The 21172-nt window shown below is 43.1% G+C and overlaps 1 protein-coding gene across 3 annotated transcripts in view; it reads right to left on the reverse strand.

The window, feature by feature from the left end:
- The window catches only part of AK9 (adenylate kinase 9), a 114303-nt gene that overhangs the window by 54424 nt on the left and 38707 nt on the right, over window positions 1-21172 (reverse strand). For 2 of the 3 annotated variants that reach the window (XM_075862264.1, XM_075862263.1), the window contains exons 11-17: window positions 17109-17248; window positions 16845-17025; window positions 9845-9989; window positions 8378-8455; window positions 7488-7568; window positions 6877-7013; window positions 2590-2746 (exon numbers count right to left, since the gene is read on the reverse strand). In XM_075862264.1, coding sequence (XP_075718379.1) covers window positions 2590-2746; window positions 6877-7013; window positions 7488-7568; window positions 8378-8455; window positions 9845-9989; window positions 16845-17025; window positions 17109-17248 — 919 coding nt within the window. The remainder of the gene's footprint in view (window positions 1-2589; window positions 2747-6876; window positions 7014-7487; window positions 7569-8377; window positions 8456-9844; window positions 9990-16844; window positions 17026-17108; window positions 17249-21172) is intronic. The other variant, XM_075862265.1, reaches the window with a different exon arrangement.

Genomic DNA, 21172 nt, shown 5'->3' on the forward strand with positions numbered 1-21172 from the left:
TCACCTAGTGACAATATTGTACCTGCACGATACTGTTTGCATTTCCCCAGCTCTCCTGTGCATTCTCTGCTTTCTCGGCAGTAGAAAAACGGAGTACCAGATAAAACCTTATAACAGGAGTAGAATCAGTGCGCCGATAGATCCAGCGACACAGTGGGTTTTACTGCGCATGCGTGTCCTCTTGAAAGCATCACTAAGATGACGTGCATGGGCCCACATCAAGAAACAGCAGGGAGCGACATTCAGAGCTTGTAAGTCCAATAACTCGGGATGCATACATATTGTTTAAATACTTCCAATGGGGAAAATAATTAGCTTCAAATAAGGAGCACTTTTAGGTGCACTTTTATTCATGGCATAACCCAAAGCACTTCCAGTCCAAGTAAATAACGTGCATGACTGAAAGGAATATCAATGTCCACATGCCTACCACCATATGACAACAGCCTGTGTCCGTACTATATTAACAAAATACAGGCTGCTGCCATCAGCAATCTGCATTTTGCTGACAATTTGAAATGATCCTTAGCTCTTTAGGGTTATTATGTGATCGCTTCCACTTGTAAACACTTCTAATTCCAATAAAATTACATTAGAAGATAGTTTTTTTTCTGTAATCCTCCAATAAAAGCATTAAAGTAGCTCCAAAAGGTAGAATTTCATTGCTTTAAAATCTATTGATTTGAGGAGGTCATTCAATTCTAAAGACAATCAAATAATCAGTATTAATCAACAGGTAATTGGCAGGTACTATCTCATCTAAGGCCAATTTAGGCTTTTCACTTTGTCCACCATGTCCATTGTCATCTTGATGTTGATAATACGTTAACAATCAAACTCCTGAATTTTTGCTAACAAATTCAACAAAATAGTAAAAAAAATAAAATTCTACACATGCCTCACACAAAAGAAATAAAACTACAATAGTCTTATGTAGTGAATATTGATGCTCCCTGTTTGCAGACCAGCAGGTTTTAAAGGGGCTGTCTAGGGTAAGACAAAAAACAGCACCACACCTATCCACAGGTTGTGTGTGATATTGCAGTTGTGACCCATTCACTTCAATGGAGCTAAGCTGCAATACCAGATCCAACCCATGGACAGGTGAGGTGCTATTTCTCAAAGAATGCAGCCATGTTTTTCTAAACCATGACAACCCTACACCTTTGAAAATGTATTTTTTTTTTTTAAATAAAAATGCCTATCAGTGTATTTGGTGCTACTTTCTAATTATTTTTTATTAAAAATTATTTTTTTACTTTTTGAGATACAGTTGTTTTGTAGTCTGTATACAGAGCACATGTAGCTTTCCTTCATCCTTCTCCTCTCTCGGAGACCCATTTTTGAGTAAGTAGAAGGGGTGTCACAATGACCAGCAGCACAATGTGGCAAACTCTCTGATCACATCATTCAAAAAATATAGACACCATGAACCGTGTCTCTTACTCTGTGGACAGTGCCTGGAAGGCAGTTCAGGGGGATTTAATTTCCCTGTTGTTGACCTGAATCATTCTGACTTGTAAAATAAAAAATTTGGGTGACACAAATTGCATTTGGGTCAACAATGCAATTCTGTATTAACCCCATTAATGGGCTTTATTCTACAGCGCCGCTATTCCACGGCGCTGCATTAGAATAAAGTAAACAGAGCAGGGAGCCGTGAAATCTCCCTGCTCTCAGCTGCCAGAGGCAGCTGAGGGCTGGGGGCGTCCCTGCTCTGCCGTGTGAGATTGATATTAGTATCGATCTCACCCGTTTGACCCCTCAGATGCGGTGCTCAATAGCGAGCACCGCATCTGAGTGGTTTTGGAGAGAGGGAGGGAGCTCCCCTCTCTTTCCCACCGACACCCGGCGATACGATCGCCGAGTGTCTGTCTCCGATGGCAGCCGGGGGGCTAATAAAGGCCCCCAGGTCTGCCTGTAATGAATGCCTGCTAGGTCAGATCCTAGTTTTAAACGGACAGGCAATAATACACTGCAATACAAAAGCAAAAAAAAATTAAAAACCCACTTTTTCCCCTTACAAACTGCTTTACTATTAAAAAAAAACCACAATAAAGCAAAAAAGTTCACATATTTGGTATCGCCGCGTCCGTAACAACCCAGACTATAAATCGATTACATTATTTAACCCGCACGGTGAACGCCGTAAGAAATAAAATAAAAAAACTATGGAAGAATTGCTGTTTTCTGTTAATCCTGACTAAAAAAATGTGATAAAAAGTGATCAAAAAGTCGCATCTTCTCCAAAATGGTATCAATAAAAACTACAAGACGTGTCGCAAAAAACAAGACCTTAAACAGCTATGTCGACGCAAAAATAAAAAAGTTATAGCTCTTCGAATGTGACAATAGAAAAATTTAGAAAATGGCTTGGTCATTAGGGCCCAGAATGCAAGCAGGGGGAAGGGGTTAAAGCAACGCCAAGATATTTATAATACTTGTAGTGAGGCGTAAAAGCATAATAAATAAAATTGAATACAAAACACATGCATCAATTACGATCTATATTAGATGCCATGTATTTCATTAAAAAACTTTATATTTTTACTATTACTAGTAAAAAAAAAATAATGTATGTTTACTTACCATTATTTGCCGGATTTGTTAAACAAATGACAGCGTCTGGATGAAGTCCCTTTTCCACCAAAGGTATCCAATAATTAGGTGAATTAGGGAAATTATCTAACACCCATCCTCCAACAGAGGGACCGCCAGGAAATCGCTCTTTATTTTCTTCACTGAACTGTACAATAATATATAGTTATATGATATAATTAATATATAAATATAATATAAATATAGTAAAATATACGAAGGGCACATAATATCCTTATACTAGTTAATTTGACAGAATTGCTAATTATTGAATTGTTAATTAAATTTATTAAGTGCAAACTTGCTACAGTGCTTGTGAAGAATATATGGGGGAACTGCCTACATAGCAATTCTTTAATATAATGTTATTCAGATTACTTCCTATAGCCATGCAAGGTTAATAAAATAAGATAAAAGACCAGGGTGGCTGGAGGAAATAAAACTCCTAGAGCTTATTTGTGTGTCAGTCAACAGACTAAGGGCTATTTTAGGAGTCTACGGTCGGTCTCTCTTGTGGCCTTAAGTGTGTTATCCCACTTAAAGTGTACCTCCAATTATATAGAAAATCGATAATAGTGCAGGACTGGGCACAATCGTTTTTCTAAATAACTCGCATAGCGGATTCTGTCTCTAAATAGCAGCACGGATGGGTTGCGGGCCATGCTACAGACTTCTCATAACTGCACATTAGGAGACCGAGTCCTGCCCTGTCTCCTAGACTCCCATATCCAGTTCGGTAGCCAGCACTGTAGGATCACATTACGCCTTACAGTGCTGGGTCCCGTAGTAGGATAGTAAAAAAATATTGTTTAGGCTGGGTTTTTTTTTGTGTTTTTTTTGTGAATTTTGATCTACACTGACTGAAAAGTAAAAGAGAAGAATCCACATCAGGCAGCATCATGTCCCATTGACCTCAATTTTATCATTATGGATTCTGTATACAAAACAAATTATATTATAATATATATATATATATATATATATATATATATATATATATATATATATATGGTGGAACTTATCAAAGACCAGCGCAAACTAACGCTCCCCCCTTTTTTCACAAATGTTGAAAAAAAACAGAAAAAAAAGTGTGAACTCAGCTTTAAACCCTTTAGGGCCGAGCTTAATTGGGCCTTCAGGACCAGCCCCATTTTTCCAAATCTAACATGTCACTTTATGTGGTGATAACTCTAGAATGCTTTTACTTATCCAAGCGATTTTGATTTTTCGTAACACATTGTTCTTTATGTTATGTCAATTCTACTCGATATGTTTACTCTTTATTTATAAAAAAAACAATCTAAAATTGTAAAGTAAATTTAGAGAAATTTCATTTTATTTTTTTCAGGCCATTATATGACAGACATTTAGACTGTGAATAGACATCCCCTGGAATGTCTATTCACTGTCTCTGCACTTCGTTACTGTTTCTGTGGTAGTTACAGCAGATTATGCGAGATTACGCTGTAGATGACCGGTTACGACGAGATTACGCTTCCTCTGCTGTAACTACCACAGAAACAGTAACAAAGTGCAGAGATTGTGAATAGACATCCCGTGGAATGTCTATTGACTGTCTAAACAATTCAGTATTGTTAATGTGTTAGTATAAGACACAACATAGCGATCTAAAAGGATCCCTATGCGCTGTCTGAATGAATGTAGAGGAGTGCATGACGCTGATTGGTCAGCGTCATACACTCCTCTGTACAACGCCCACTTGGTCTAACGTAAAAACACGCCCACTTGGGCATTAAGCAACTCATTAGCATAAATCTAAAAACGCTAATAAAGTGGTAAAAATAGATTGTTTATTTAAATAAAAAGCATTACTGTCACCTACATTATAGCGCCGATCTCCTTATGTAGGAGATAGGGCACTTATAATGTGGTGACAGAGCCCCTTTAAGGTGTTTTACAGGAATTAAAAGCAAAGTGGAGGCAAAATTTACAAATGTAATTTTTTTCCTGGCAGATTTTCAATTTAATACATTTATTTCAGCAACACAGCAGGTGTGAACAGAAAAACACAACTCAATATTTATTGCCCAGATTCTGCAGTTTTCAAAAATAATGTGGCCCTAGTCTGCTAATGGACTGAATCACCGATTCAGAAATGAAGGAACACCTTGTGGATTTTGGGGCCTTCATTTTATTCGGATGTTTTCCAGGCACCATTTCTTGTTTGAAAATGCCTTGAGGTGCCACAACATTAGATACCCAAAAAATGCTGCATTTTGTAGCCTAAGGAATTTTGTCATGAAGTGTAGTGAGCATTTTGATCCCACACGTGTTTTGCAGAAAACATTAAACATTGGATATTGCTGATTGAAATTTGCTATTTTTCCACAGATATGCTATTTCAGTGCCCAATATGTGGTGCCCAGCTTGTACCAATGGAGACACATACCATATAAATTGTTACGTGTCCTCCAGAATACAGTTATACCCGATATGTGGTCATAAACTACTCTTTGGACACACACCCAGGATCGGAATGGCCGCCATTTGGCTTTTGGAGCGTGGATTTTGCTTGGTAGTAGTTTTGTTTGGGGTTTTACTGGTATTTCAGTTTATAATGTGGGGGCATATGCAAGCTGTGTGGCGTATATCAGTGCATAATAAAAGGGTATAATAATGGGGTAAATGAATAATAAAATTAATTATCCATGGATAGCGACGTACGCTTTGAACCAATCCTTTATGCACAGGCTAGTTTTTTGGGGGCAAGTGTCTCACTTATAAAGGGTGTCCGTGGTATTGTACAAAATATCCGCACTCCAGCATTGCCTAATTGACTTCTTCACTAGCCCCATATGTAGCAAAAGACCCTAAAATTTCATAGTCTCTGCTGCATCTACGGGGTCCACCTGTGGGGTCTAGCAAATGATGACGTGGGGTTTTAGGTGAAGAACTGCTGCACATATAAAAATTAGTCTGGGCCGTCATTTTGCATCATTGCGTTCTGAGAGTTAGAACTTTTTATTTTTCCGTTGACGGAGCAGTGTGAGTGATTGATTTCCATGGGATGAGCTGTAGTTTTTATTAGTATCATTTTGGGGTTCATGCGAACTTTTGATCAGTTTTTGTGACATTTTTTGGGAGGTGAGAAGACCAAAAAACAGCAATTCTGGCAGTTTTTTTTATACATTTTTTTACGACGTTCACGATGCAGTATAAACAACATGTTTACTTTATTCTGCGGTTCGATACGATTCGGCGATAGCAAATTTCTATAGTTTTTAAATGTTTTACTACTTTTACATAATGAAAACACATTTTTCTCAATAAAATAATATTCTGAGAGACATAACTTTTTTATTTTCTTTTTCAATGGAGCAGTGTGAGGGCTTGTTTTTTGCGTGATGAACTGTAGTTTTTTTGTTGGCACCATTTTGGGGTACTTGCGACTGTTTGATCACTTTTTATTCCATATTTTTGAGACAAGGTGACCAAATAAAGAAATTCTGCCATTGTTTCTAATTTTTTATTTTAATCTTTTACAGTGTTCACCATGCGGGATAAACAACGTGATATTTTTATAGTTCAGGCCGATACGAACGTGGCGATACCTATTATGTATCGTTTTTTTCATTATTTCACTTTTTTCCAATTATAAAGAACTTTATCAGGGAAACAGTGATTCTTGCTTTTATTAATTAAAACTTTTATTTCTCTCTCTAAAATAGTTTTCCCATTTTTTGTTTACACTTACTTGGGGACGAAGGCATGATCCCCTGTACAATACACTGCACTACTTTTGTACTGCAGTATATTGTAACTGTCATTTTTCAACTGACAGTCTATTAGGCAGGACCTAATAGGCTTCCATACATGGCCGACCAGGAGGCCATTGTTAGGCTTCCTGATTGTCATAGCAATCATTGGCACCCAGCAATCGCTCGTGGGGGGCCGATGGGGTTCAGAGGGAGCCCATTCCCTTAGTGTCAACCACTTAGATGCAGTGGTCGCTATTGACCGTGGCATTTAAGAGGTTAAACAAGGGCGATCGTGGAGAGAACTGATCTCTGCTGTTGCAGCATGATGACGGCTGTATATTACAGCCGTCACCCACTGCGGATGGCGCGGGCACAGCTCCTGTGGCCGCTTCATCCCCAGGGCATAACTGTCATTTTGGGCAAGTATATTTTTTAAAGACATATCTGAGATAAGACCTTGAATGAAATGGTCACAACTACAAAAGTATGAAAACTCATAGTTAAAATTGTGTTAAAATAAAATATTGAAATTGCCTGTAAAGATACACATCACTCATACCTCTGTAATAGCTTTCTCCAGTGCACTGATATAAACATCTGGATTTAGTGTTACTGCTGTTTCTTGTACTAGTCTCATTGCTTCCTCTACCATTTCTCGGACTTCAGGATGATCAGCAATGACTTCTTCTGCTTCGTCTACAAATTGATGGAAAAAGAAAAAAACGTTGAATTGAAGTTCCAAAGGTAAATAGTTATTACAGAAATTCCCTTTTTACAGTCAGTCTCTTTATAACCTGTTGAATCAAGATACAGCTGCATAAAAATATGATATGCTGGTGGATGCTGACAACTTCTAAAAGTAGTCAGAGAATTCCCATCAACAGGTACCGCAGAGTTACTCCTGATGCTGGAAACAGTGAGAGGGAGAAGGCTTACTGACTAAATGCTTCCTCTCCATAGTCTTACTATGTACAGATGACTTCATATATTTAGGGTAAAAGACCTATGGTATAGTAATAGTATAATATATATATATATATATATATATATATATGTATATTATTTTTTTTTAAAAACCCTATTTTGTAGGTCTGTAATGGTTCAAAAGCTGGACTCTCATTTGTGAATTCTCAATGGTCGCTCATGGTATTTAATTGCTAGGTTGTTTACCTGCTTCTTGGATACTTTGCGCCTCTGTTTTTTCTGTTAGTTCTTTTTGCACTGAATTCTTCTCAGGTTTATCCAATTCTTCTGCATTTTTCATATAGAACACAACATAAATTGCATTGGATTTACATTATACCATTTTCAACCTTAAGGCCCTGTTCACACAGAGTTTTTTTGCAGGAGGAAAATTCTGCCTCAAAATTCCATTTGGGATTTTAAGGCAGATTTTGACCTGCCTGCACGACGTTTGCCGCGATTTTCGCTCGCGCCCATTGATTGCTACGGGCGTAAACGCCCGAAGATAGGGCATGACGCTTCTTTTCACCGCGAGACGGTTTTTCCGTTCGCTGTAAAAAAAACGCCTCCGCCTCCCATTGAAATCAATGGGAGGCATTTTCGGTCGTTTTTTGCCGCAGTTTCCACGTCAAAAAACTTGTAAAAAAAACTCAGTGTGAACAGGGCCTTAAGGCTATGTTTACCTTTGTACAGAATTTTTTTTTTATTGCTTCCCAAATGCAAAATTAGGCAACTTTCTACGATTTTGATGATGTGGTAACCCCTGAAATGTTTGATTAACTCTAGGTAGCCACTAACATATATTAAAATAATGTTTTCCACGTCAAAAGGTATCTATAACCTTTAATAGTGAGAAACATTAAAACAGTCCATAACAAGCACTTATGTTTATCTGAATCCCACTTATCCCTACAGCGTAAATCACATCGGAAGCAAGACACTGCCCAAAAGTCTTTACATCATGCTAAATATTCCACAATAATAAGATAAATCACCTCCATTTTTGCTGCTCTAGAAAAGAAAATACTATAAAATGTCATACTGCATTCTGTAATGTGTGTGTGATCTAGACATTTCTGTTACTACATTCCTCTTACCTTTCTCACTATGTTCTTCATCCACCTGACTTGATATTTCATCAGGTCCTTCTTCCTTTTCTGTGTCATTCTGAGCTTCTGTCATTAGTATGATAATAATGGTAACATTACACTTTTGTTGTTCTGTTACGTGAAAAGACTGCATCTGCTTAGGCTATGTTCACATCTGTGTTGTGACATTCCGTTGATCAAGCAGAGGAGCAGAACAACGGAATGCCGGAAGCAACGGTTCCGTTGCACGGCAGACACCGTTGACGGTCAACAGAACTCATTGAATTGAATAGGTTCCATCGGCTTTCCGTGGTTTTACCAGAAACAATAGCGCAGTATGCTGCTTTATTGTCGCCAGTTATCTCGGCCGGATCTGTGATGGAGGCCCCTTACGGAGCATCTGACGCAAATGTGAGCGAAGTCTTAACTGTGGTCTGACAAATCTCAATATCAGTGAACACTACGTGGCATTTTCTGCCCAGCAGGTCCCACATTTTTAACAGGTAAATAAAGAACATATTAACTTTTATTTACGGTATGGAAATCTCTGCCATAGGAGGTTGTCGTGGTGAATTCACTAAAAGAGTTTGAAAGGGGGCTAGATGACTTTGAGTGTAATCATTTTACAAGTCACATTTACTAGATTACCGAAGATGGGTTGTTGATCCAAGGTTTTATTCGGTTTGCTATCTAGGAGTAGGGAAGATTTTTTTTTTTTCCCTAGGGCTCTGTTCACACTGCGTTTCCCCTGTAAGTTTGAAATATGCATTCAGTAAAGCTCCTTGCGTATACGTCAAATGTACCCATACTCTCCCGTTATACCGATGAAGGCCAAAAGTGTCTCTTTTTGCCACCGTCGGGCCAGTTATGTCACTGGGGCTACCCCAGGGAAGCTCCAGTGATGTAGTTTCTACGGGCCGAGATTAAAAGTTGCCTAGTACTCTAGCTGCTCTGAAGGTCTTGTCATCGTGAGGAATAAGGCCACCATGCGGGCGGGTATATCTGGTGACAGGGGTTGCGGGGTACCCTATGTGAATCCCACAGTACTATCATTGCTACATCATGGGGAGACAATCCCTCGGCGGCCTCAGCTTATTGGGGAAGCTCAAGTGCTAACTCTGCATATATGGACAGTTATGTCACTGGAGCTTTCCGGGTCATAAGAGTTCATGACGTATCCGTTAAACGGATACCATTATAGCCAATGGGTGACGGATGCTACCGTTAGGCATTCGTCACAGCCTCCATTTAACGTATATGCTGAGAGATTTTCACAGAATATACGTTAAACAGAGGACAAAAACGCAGTGTGAACAGAGCCTAAGATTACGAAAAATTGGCTTTTGCGTCGTGGGAATTTTGCCTTCCTCTGGATCAACATTGCAGAATAATAGACTGAACTGGATGGACGTATGTCTTTTTTTTAGCCTTATGAACTATGTTACTGCAGTTACTCGGATTCACATTTTCTCATACCTTGTGCTTTCATTAATTTCTCTTGCTGTAGCTTTTGTTTGACAGCTTCTATAGCCTTTTCAGTGGCCTCTTCACAAGCTTTTACCATGGAATTTTGTTTAGCTTCTTCCATATAAGGTATAATAAGCACAGACATATCAAAGACCTAAAAATACATATATATGAAATACCTTAATATGTTGAATATACAATAAATATTGCTATTTTATATATCACTTTAGTATGCTGAAAAAAAAAATCTAAATTTTAACGAACTTGGAGAAAAAGTAGGTGATCCCATTTTGAACATTATTTTCTCATTGAACTTAAAACCTTCAGTGGTTAAATTTAGGAAAGAAAAAAAAACGGGGAATGCTGCATACAAGTTATCTAGTTTAGCTAATTAAATAAAAATGTTTAGTTTCCCTACTAATATAAGTGCATTCTGTGAGCAACATACATCTTGTATGAATTACTGCTCTATAGGTATTTTATAAAGAATGAATGCAATATGCTAGGGAACCATGACATGTAATTAAAACAAGGAAAAAGGGATACAAAATGTAACACCCTGTGTCCTGTTCTGGTAATAAAATAATTCAGTTAAAGGCCGAAATTCTTCCTGCCACCACTAGGGGGAGCTCACCGCTTATGCATTTATTATGGAGTTCAATGAGAGCTGTAAAAACCTCTATGTAGTGAGCTTCCCCCAAGTGGCAATTGCAGGAAGAGAGAATTTTATGATGTTATACTATGGATGCATTAAGGAAACCAGGGGATTTGGGGCCCTTTATAAAATAAAAAAAACTAATAAAACTCTGGACATATTCATTAAATACAATTTAATTCTAGGTATACTTTCCTGCCAAGCACCACCACTAATGCTAGCACCATCCTAAACTATATAATGATATATAAACAGATAATTACAATAAATTGTAATGGCAGGAAGGAGGTGAAGGGAAAGTGAGCCCTAATCTACCCACCGCCCTGTCCCTGCCTACTTGCAACGACCCGCCCTAGGCGACGGGGTACAACTGGGCGGCGGTCCCTACGCTGTCTAAGTGCACGGGAGAACAAACAGGGAACACGCAAGGGAAGGGGCAGTAGCCCACGGAACGCCACGAGGAAACGGAGCGGTGAATGAGTTGTCAGGACCAGGATGAAGTGGAGTATACCCAAGTGAGCACGGAGGAGGAAGCAAGCCGGAGGCAAAGCAAAGCGGGTTAAGCAGAACAGCAGCAAGGCAGAAGCACGGCAGAAGCAGGCTGGAGCAAGCAGCAGTGGGGCCAGGAATCCAAAAGAGTTACAAGCACTGAGGAGGAGAACACAGCAGGTAATAAAGGACAGGGGGCGGAGCTAACTCCGACTGACCAGGCCGCGATAGGCTCTCCCACTCCTGAGCCTGCCACCCTGGTTGGTGGGAGATGGTGTCAGTCGAACAGGTCTGGCCTCAGGTGTGGATTGATTAATCCCAGGAGTATACCTAGATGTAGTACCTGGCAGATCCCTAACAGTACTCCCCCTTTTATGAGGGGCCACCGGACCCTTACTAAGAGGACCCGGTTTAGTAGGGAAGAGAAGGTGGAACCTCCTGATCAATACCCCAGCGTGAACATCACGGGCAGGTACCCAAGTCCTCTCCTCCGGCCCGTACCCTCTCCAATGGACCAGGTACTGGAGTGAGCCCTGGACCATCCTACTGTCAATAATCTTGGCCACCTCGAATTCCACCCCCTCAGGGGTGAGAACGGGAACAGGAGGTTTCCTCGAGGGGGACCAGGACGGGGAGCAGCGTTTAAGGAGGGAGGCATGGAAGACGTCATGTATGCGAAAGGATGGGGGCAGCTCCAGACGGAAGGATACAGGGTTGAGGACTTCAATGATCTTATAAGGCCCAATAAATCGGGGAGCAAACTTCCTGGACGGGACCTTAAGGCGCAAGTTCCTGGTCGACAACCAGACCAAATCCCCGACGACAAACCGGGGGTTAGCAGAACGTCTACTATCCGCCTGAATCTTTTGTGCGCTTTGGGACGCCTCTAGGTTCTTCTGAACCTGGGCCCAGACAGTGCACAGTTCCCGATGAACATCCTCTACCTCAGGATTATTGGAACAACCAGGGGAAACGGAGGAGAACCTTGGGTTAAACCCGAAATTACAGAAAAACGGGGAGACCCCTGACGAGTTACTGACCCGGTTATTCTGGGAAAATTCAGCAAGGGGAAGGAATGAGACCCAATCGAATTGACAGTCAGAGATGAAACACCTTAAATATTGTTCCAGGGACTGGTTAGTCCTCTCCGTTTGGCCATTAGTTTCGGGATGGAAGGCGGAGGAGAAGGACAGATCAATCTCCAACTTTTTACAAAAGGCTCTCCAAAATAAGGAAACAAATTGTACCCCTCTGTCAGAAACGATATTGACTGGGGCCCCATGGAGACGCAGGATGTGTTTCACAAACAAAGAAGCTAACGTCTTGGCGTTAGGTAGCTTCTTAAGGGGCACAAAGTGGCACATCTTGCTGAAGCGGTCTACTACCACCCACACCACCGACTTGCCCTGAGATGGAGGCAAATCGGTGATAAAATCCATGGAGATATGGGTCCAAGGTCTCTGGGGAATGGGCAAGGAACGTAGTAGGCCCGCAGGTCGGGACCTAGGGGTTTTGGACCTAGCGCAAACCTCACAAGCGGCGACGTAAGCCCTAACGTCTTTAGGCAACCCAGGCCACCAATAGTTTCTGGTAATGAGGTGTTTGGTGCCCAAGATGCCAGGATGACCAGATAGAGCGGAGTCATGGTTTTCCCTGAGTACCCTTAGCCGGTATTGCAGGGGAACAAACAGTTTGTCCCCAGGGACGTTCCCGGGAGCTGCACCCTGATCAGCCGCGATATCAGAAGCTAAATCAGAATCCGTGGCAGAAACGATTATACCAGGGGGTAAAATACAAGCAGGATCCTTCTCGGAAGGAGGATTGGCCATGAAACTACGTGACAGGGCATCAGCCTTAATATTCTTGGACCCAGCCCTATAGGTAACCAAGAAATTAAATCTGGTAAAGAATAGTGCCCACCGAGCTTGTCTAGGATTAAGCCTCCGGGCCGATTCTAGGAAAACCAGATTCTTGTGATCCGTAAGGACCGTTACCTGGTGTCTGGCCCCCTCCAGGAAGTGCCGCCACTCCTCAAAGGCCCATTTAATGGCTAGAAGTTCGCGGTTGCCAATATCATAGTTACTCTCCGTTGGCGAAAACTTCCTAGAGAAGTAAGCACAGGGGCGGAGATGGGTGAGGGAGCTGGTACCCTGGGACAAGACGGCCCCCACTCCCACCTCGGATGCGTCAACCTCCACAATAAATGGCTCCTCTTGGTTGGGCTGAATCAGCACGGGGGCCGAGATAAAGCACTTCTTGAGGGTCTCAAAGGCCTGGACGGCCTCAGGGGGCCAATGGAGGACATCAGCACCCTTGCGAGTAAGGTCCGTAAGAGGCTTAGCGACGACCGAGAAGTTGGCAATAAATCTCCTGTAATAGTTGGCGAACCCTAAAAAACACTGTAACGCCTTAAGGGAGGCAGGTTGGACCCATTCCGCCACAGCCTGAACCTTGGCAGGGTCCATGCGGAATTCATGAGGAGTGAGGATTTGCCCTAAAAATGGTATCTCCTGTACCCCAAAGACACATTTTTCAGTCTTAGCAAACAGATTATTCTCCCGAAGGACCTGGAGCACCTTCCTGACATGCTCCACGTGGGAGGACCAGTCCTTGGAAAACACCAGTATGTCATCAAGGTACACAACAAGAAAATTACCCAGGTAATCTCTCAGGATTTCATTAATAAAATTCTGGAAGACAGCAGGAGCATTACACAACCCAAAGGGCATGACCAGGTATTCGAAATGACCCTCGGGTGTGTTGAACGCAGTTTTCCACTCATCCCCCTCTTTGATGCGGATAAGGTTATATGCCCCCCGTAGATCGAACTTAGAAAACCATTGGGCTCCCTGAACCTGATTAAAAAGATCCGGAATCAAAGGAAGTGGGTACTGGTTCCTTACGGTGACCTTATTCAGGTTACGATAATCAATGCACGGCCTAAGACCACCATCCTTCTTCCCCACGAAGAAGAAGCCAGCACCTACAGGAGAAGTCGAGGGGCGAATGAAACCCTTGGCCAGGCATTCTTGGATATACACCCTCATAGCTTCACGTTCAGGACATGAAAGATTAAATATCCTACCCTTAGGAAGCTTGGCACCAGGCACCAAATCGATGGCGCAATCGTAATCTCTATGGGGGGGCAACACCTCGGAGGCCTCCTTAGAAAACACATCGGCGAAGTCCTGAACAAACTCAGGAAGCGTGTTTACCTCCTCCCGGGGAGAAATAGAGTTAACAGAAAGACATGACATAAGACATTCATTACCCCATTTGGTGAGATCCCCAGTATTCCAATCAAACGTGGGATTATGCAACTGCAACCAGGGAAGACCTAATACCAGATCAGACGATAATCCCTGCATCACCAGTACAGAGCACTGCTCCAAATGCATGGAGCCAACCAGGAGTTCAAAAACAGGAGTATGCTGAGTAAAATAACCATTAGCAAGGGGGGTTGAGTCGATACCTACTACAGGGATAGGATAAGGTAAATCAATAAAAGGCATTTTTAGAGACATAGCAAATTCCACAGACATGATATTAGCAGATGAGCCAGAATCCACGAAAGCACTGCCAGTGGCAGACCGGCCAGCAAACGAGACCTGAAAGGGAAGCAAAATTTTATTGCGTTTCACATTAACGGGAAATACCTGTGCGCCCAAGTGACCTCCCCGATGATCACTTAGGCGCGGAAGTTTTCCGGCTTTTTATTCTTGCGCCTGGGACAGGTGTTCAGAAGATGCTTGTCGTCCCCACAGTAGAAGCAGAGACCATTCATTCTGCGAAACTCCCTACGTTGTCGAGGGGACATGGAGGCCCCGAGTTGCATAGGTACCTCCGAGTCCTCCGTGGAGGGGCGAGGAGACGGGACCTCGGGGGGAATCGCAGAAAGGTCAGAGGGGAGCACATTGAAGCGTTCAAGCTGACGTTCCCTGAGACGTCGGTCAAGTCGTACTGCTAGGGCCATAACCTGGTCAAGGGAGTCAGAAGAGGGGTAACTAACCAGCAGATCCTTCAGGGCGTCAGATAATCCTAACCTAAACTGGCACCTTAGGGCCGGATCGTTCCACCGAGAAGCTACGCACCACTTTCTAAAATCAGAACAGTACTCCTCAACCGGTCTGCTACCCTGACGTAAGGTCACCAGCTGACTCTCGGCTAAAGCAGTCCTGTCAGTCTCGTCGTAAATGAGTCCGAGGGCAGAGAAAAAGCGATCAACAGAGGAAAGTTCAGGGGCGTCAGGAGCCAAGGAGAAGGCCCACTCTTGGGGCCCTTCCTGGAGTCGGGATATGATGATACCCACCCGCTGGTTCTCGGAACCTGAGGAGTGGGGTTTAAGGCGGAAATACAGTCTGCAACTCTCCCGGAAGGAGAGAAACGTCTTACGGTCCCCTGAGAACCGGTCAGGTAACTTTAGGTCGGGTTCTAGAGGTGAGGTGAGGGGAACTACTACGGCAGCGTCACCCTGGTTGACCCTCTGGGCCAGGGCCTGGACCTGTAGGGAGAGGCCCTGCATCTGCTGGGTCAGGGTCTCAAGGGGGTCCATGATAGCGTCAATGTAGGGGAAATGGTAGACTAGGTAAGGGGCTTGTAATTATGTAATGGCAGGAAGGAGGTGAAGGGAAAGTGAGCCCTAATCTACCCACCGCCCTGTCCCTGCCTACTTGCAACGACCCGCCCTAGGCGACGGGGTACAACTGGGCGGCGGTCCCTACGCTGTCTAAGTGCACGGGAGAACAAACAGGGAACACGCAAGGGAAGGGGCAGTAGCCCACGGAACGCCACGAGGAAACGGAGCGGTGAATGAGTTGTCAGGACCAGGATGAAGTGGAGTATACCCAAGTGAGCACGGAGGAGGAAGCAAGCCGGAGGCAAAGCAAAGCGGGTTAAGCAGAACAGCAGCAAGGCAGAAGCACGGCAGAAGCAGGCTGGAGCAAGCAGCAGTGGGGCCAGGAATCCAAAAGAGTTACAAGCACTGAGGAGGAGAACACAGCAGGTAATAAAGGACAGGGGGCGGAGCTAACTCCGACTGACCAGGCCGCGATAGGCTCTCCCACTCCTGAGCCTGCCACCCTGGTTGGTGGGAGATGGTGTCAGTCGAACAGGTCTGGCCTCAGGTGTGGATTGATTAATCCCAGGAGTATACCTAGATGTAGTACCTGGCAGATCCCTAACATAAATGTTTAAGTGTTAACCACTAAAGCACCATATACCACCAAGGTAAGATCCACATGGCCGCTAATAGAGGAGCATGTGACCAGATACCTCCTTTGAAAAATAATGCGCACTGAAAACTAGCACATCTGTGGCTAACCCTTTTAAACCAATAACCACCATGTATAATGTGTATCAGTATTAACCCCTTCTTCACTTTAGACCACCAGTGCTTTTTTCGGTATTAACCACAAAACCACTAGGAGTAGTACAGAAATACTAACCTTGAAACCACCTCATGTCAAAGTGTATGATGTAATGTAGAAAGTTTGTCTCCATTGTGGTTACCAACACACTTGGAAACACCCCTTTAAAAATCTTGTGTTTCCTTTGCATCGTTTCATGTATAAATTCTATTCGAAGTCTAACTGCCACATTTTGACATTGATAATACACTGTAATACATATCTCAGATGATTGACAAACTCCTGCTTCTTCTTAAAAATGAGTTTCTGCAGCAGCTGTGTGTATTATAATAATGTACCCGCAGCTATAAATAACTAAGAATATTAGAAGTCACCTCTGAGTAGTGTGACCTGCAAAAAAGCAGCCTTGAATTTTGTAAGTAATTTATAATAGGATGTACATTACCGCATTTATAAATATAGTAGTATTCTTTCTGTGAAAAGGATAGCATTCAGGTACCTTTCCTGAGTATTTGTTGGCTATTAAGTTGCAAATCGTTGTCTTTCCTGATGACTTTGGTCCAAAAACAGCCACCTTACAGGGAGGCAGTGGCATAGGAGGAATAAGATATGGCCGAGGATTCTGCATGAACTTTATCAATGATTCCTCAGAAGAAAGGACGTACATTTTATCTAGAAAACTAAAAGTCAATAAAAAAAAAAGTAAGTTATCAAAATTTTATAAGAATATAGGGATTGGGTGTAGTTTCTACAGAAAGCTTACCTAACAACAAATTCTGCCAATCCTTTCCTAATATATCCTTCTTTAAGAGCCACGGGACAAAAAGTACCCCATCTGCTTCTGCGCCACCTGTATCGTGGAGCAATCATTCGGTATGATGAAAGTGTCCTCATAAGTTCATCCTAATAATTAAAAAAAAAATGATCTTGGAATTGACTAGTCATTCAGATTGCTTTCAATAATCTACAAAACTAGAGCAGTAAAATACAACTTCCATTAAACAATATGCTGTAGATTGTAGAATCTGTTACAGTATATAGCAGATCTTCCTTGAGATAACGATATGACCACTGGCGTAGCTATAGGGGTCGCAGCGGTCGCAATTGCGACCGGGCCCCGAAGCCAGGGAGGCCCACAGCCCCCCGCACCACATCAATAAAAAGTTACTATAGTAACTCGGGCTGCAGGCCCCTATTACTATAGTAACAGACTGTACTTACCTTCCTGGTTCCGGATCGCAGCGGAGGTCCTGACGTCAAGCGCTGTGCGCAGCGCATGACGTCACAGCGCTATGCGCTGCGCACAGCATCGAGAGGACAGAACTTCCGCCGCGGCTGAAGAGGAAGGTAAGATTAGCCCTGACTGGCGGGGTCCGACTCCCGGGACCCGCCAATCAGCTGTTTTGAAGGGGCCGCAGCACTCGTACGAGAGCTGCTCCCCTTCATTCCGGTCACACTGTGAAATGAAGGGGAAGCAGCTCTCGTACGAGTGCTGCGGCCCCTTCAAAACAGCTGATTGGCGGGTCCCGGGAGTCGCACCCCGACACATCAGCTATTGATGGCCTATCCTGAGGATAGGCCATCAATGTTTAGGGACTGCACAACCCCTTTAAGCCTACGATGTAGCAGGCTTAGGGGGCCCATGAGACAGGATCACAGATTGTGTGATCCTGTCTGCTGGGCCCTGTATCTAAGCCAATCACATGGTAGGCTTAGATACATGGTCCATGTGTGATCCTGTCTGATGGGCTCTGTATATAAGCCTACCGCATGGTAGTGTTAGATACAGGGCCCCAGCACACAGTAATCTTATACTGTATAAGAGTACTGTCTGCTGGACCCTGTATCTAAGCCTATCTTGTGGTAGGCTTAGATACAGGGTCCCAAAGACAGTATCACACATGGGCCCTGTATCTAAGCCTAACACATGTGTTACTAATAGTTTTTTTGTGTGTTTTCTTACAGGTTCGGTCGTTGGACTACGTCGGATTCCAGGACTACTTCGATGACGGCTTTTTTTTTTTATTATCAATAAAATGGTTAATGAGGGCTGTGTGTTTTTTTTTAATTTCAATTAAATATTTTTTCTATGTCTTTGTGTTTTTTTTAAAACTATATTACTACTGCCTTAGTAATGGCTGCCGGCTGATTGACAGCATCCATTGCTAAGGCGGGGCTTAGTGTTAGCCGGTGCAGAGGCTAACACTAACCCCCTTTATTACCCCGGTACCCACCGCCACCAGGGGTGCTGGGAAGAGCCGGGTACCATCCAGTACCTGACCATCTGTAGTGATGGTTGGCCACTGGGGTGGCCGCAGGCTGGTATTATCAGGATGGAAAGGCCAAAAACAGTGGCCCTTCCCACCCTGGTGATGCTAGGCTGCTGCTGCTTTTGGAAAGAACGATGTCGGGTCCCCCCCCAATTTTCATAACCAGCCAGATACAACTCAGCAGCAGCAGGCAGCATTACCAGGGTGGTAGGGGCCACTGTTTTTGGCCTTCCCCAGCCTAATACTACCAGCCTGCGGCCGCCCCGGTGCTTGCCCGTCACTACAGATGGACGGGTACTGGTTCGTACCCGGCTCTTCCCGGCACCCCTGGGGGCGGGGAGTACCGGGGTAATAATGGGGGTTAGTGTTAGCCCCTCCTGCACCTGCTAACATTAAGCCCCGCCTTAGTAATGGAGGTTGTCAATCAGCCAGCGGCCATTACTAAGGCGGTGATAATAAAGTTTAAAAAAATACAAGAACATAGAAAAAATATTTTATTGAAATAAAAAAACACAACCCCCATTAACCATTTTATTGAGAATAAAAAAAACGCCGTAAAAAAACACAAACACACAAAAATAATCAGTAACACATAAAGAGGCAAAATTATTATTCTTACCTTTCCTGGGTCCAGCGCTGGAGCCGCAATGTCAGCGAGCTGAGTCCTGTATCTAATCCAATCATGTGTGATACTGTCTGCTGAGCCACTGTATCTAATCCTATCATGTGTGATACTGTCTGCTGAGCCACTGTATCTAATCCTATCATGTGTGATACTATCTGCTGGGCCCTATATCTAATCCTATCATGTGTGATACTGTCTGCTGAGCTGTGTATCTAATTCTATCATGTGTGATACTGTCTGCTGGGTTGAGGTATCTAATCCTATCATGTGTGATACTGTCTGCTGAGCCACTGTATCTAATCCTATCATGTGTGATACTGTTTGCTGAGCCAATGTATCTAATCCTATCCATAGTTGATAGGGTCGTAGTGCTATAGATATGCTGTCTCCTATACACACATTTTTTTTGGGGGGCGGACACATATGTATTGGGGCTATTTCCCCAGACATTTCAAGCCCTTAGTGACGCCCCGGCTGCTAGTGCGCATTGTTGGGTCACTTAGGAGACCCAGCGATGCAGCTGAAAGCTGCGGACCGTCGGCCATGAGAAGTTTGCGGGGGGGGGGGCCCAATAAGAACTTTTGCATCGGGGCCCATGAGCCTTTAGCTTCACCCCTGGATATGACCTGATCTAAGGTTTGACTGCCCTCTATTTGGAAGATGCATCTAAATTTCTTATCTCATCACATTCAGCAAACTGTCTTGAATAAAAAGTGGGCTTGTTGCTGGTAAAAAAATTAAAAAAAAATCAGATTCCAAGTATAAGTTGTCTAGGGTAGTTTAGAATCCGATCGGTTAATAAAACCCAAAATAGATGAAGCTTCTTTAATCAGATTGTTTCACCTGGTCCATTTTGATGTTAAACATCAGTTTATAATAATACATCATTTAGAATGCTGTTGATTCTCTTAATTATTTGAGTTTTTATGTTGTAATAAGTGGCTTACATGATCTAGGGGAGGGGGGAGCAGGAGGAGAGCAAGATAGAGAGTGACAGGCAAACCCCATAGAAATCTATGGAGAGGGGAGGGGGAGCAGGAGGAGGGAGCAGAAGAGAAAGAGATACAGACAGGCTGCCCTTACAAGTCTATGGAGAGGACAGGGGCAGTAGGTGGGAGGAGAGAGAGAGAGAGAGAGACACACACAGCCCAAAGACGAATATGGAAAGGGGAGCAGGAGGACAGAACAGTAGAAGTAAAAGGGACATACACGCTGCCCATACAAGTCTACTGAGAGAGAAGGGGGAGCAGAAGAAAGAGACACAGACACGCCCATACAAGTCTATAGAGTGGGGAGGGAGAGCAGGAGGAGAGTGAGACACACGCAGACGTGCTGCAGCTGCTGGTAAGAGGTATAGGTCACCACAGTGCTGAATTCTCAGCTACACTTGTTATTGCTGTATAATGTTCGCCACGCTGCTGCTTCTATACATACACATTATATGTATATATATTACATATACAGTAGTATTCAAAAAAAGAGCAGTGAGTTTAAAAAAGCAAATAAAGCGCAAAATCATTATAATAACTTTTATATGCCTAAATGCAAATGCACTGGAAACACTACACGTTCAATTCCAAAACAATAACAACGTTTGTGTTAATCCTTTACAGAAAGTAAAGAAAAACGAATATTAGGCTGTTCAAAAAAATAGCAATGCCAGCATTTTTCTTTAAAAACTCAAAAATGTAATGTATAAACTGAAAAAAATGTTTTGGATTTCACTTTACTAACCTAATATTTAGTGACTTAACCATTGTTTGACATCTGTGTTGCATGGAATCGACCAACTTCTGGCACACATCCAGTCCAGGAAGATTGGACGGCATTCCACAGTTCATAAACCGCATTTTTTTATGTCCCCCCCACAAGATCTCTATGGGATTCAGGTCAAGGGATTGTGCTGGCCAATCAATTACCTCAATCCTGTTT

Source organism: Rhinoderma darwinii, chromosome 4 (genome assembly GCF_050947455.1).
Source record: "Rhinoderma darwinii isolate aRhiDar2 chromosome 4, aRhiDar2.hap1, whole genome shotgun sequence".
NCBI classification, from domain to species: Eukaryota; Metazoa; Chordata; class Amphibia; order Anura; family Rhinodermatidae; genus Rhinoderma; species Rhinoderma darwinii.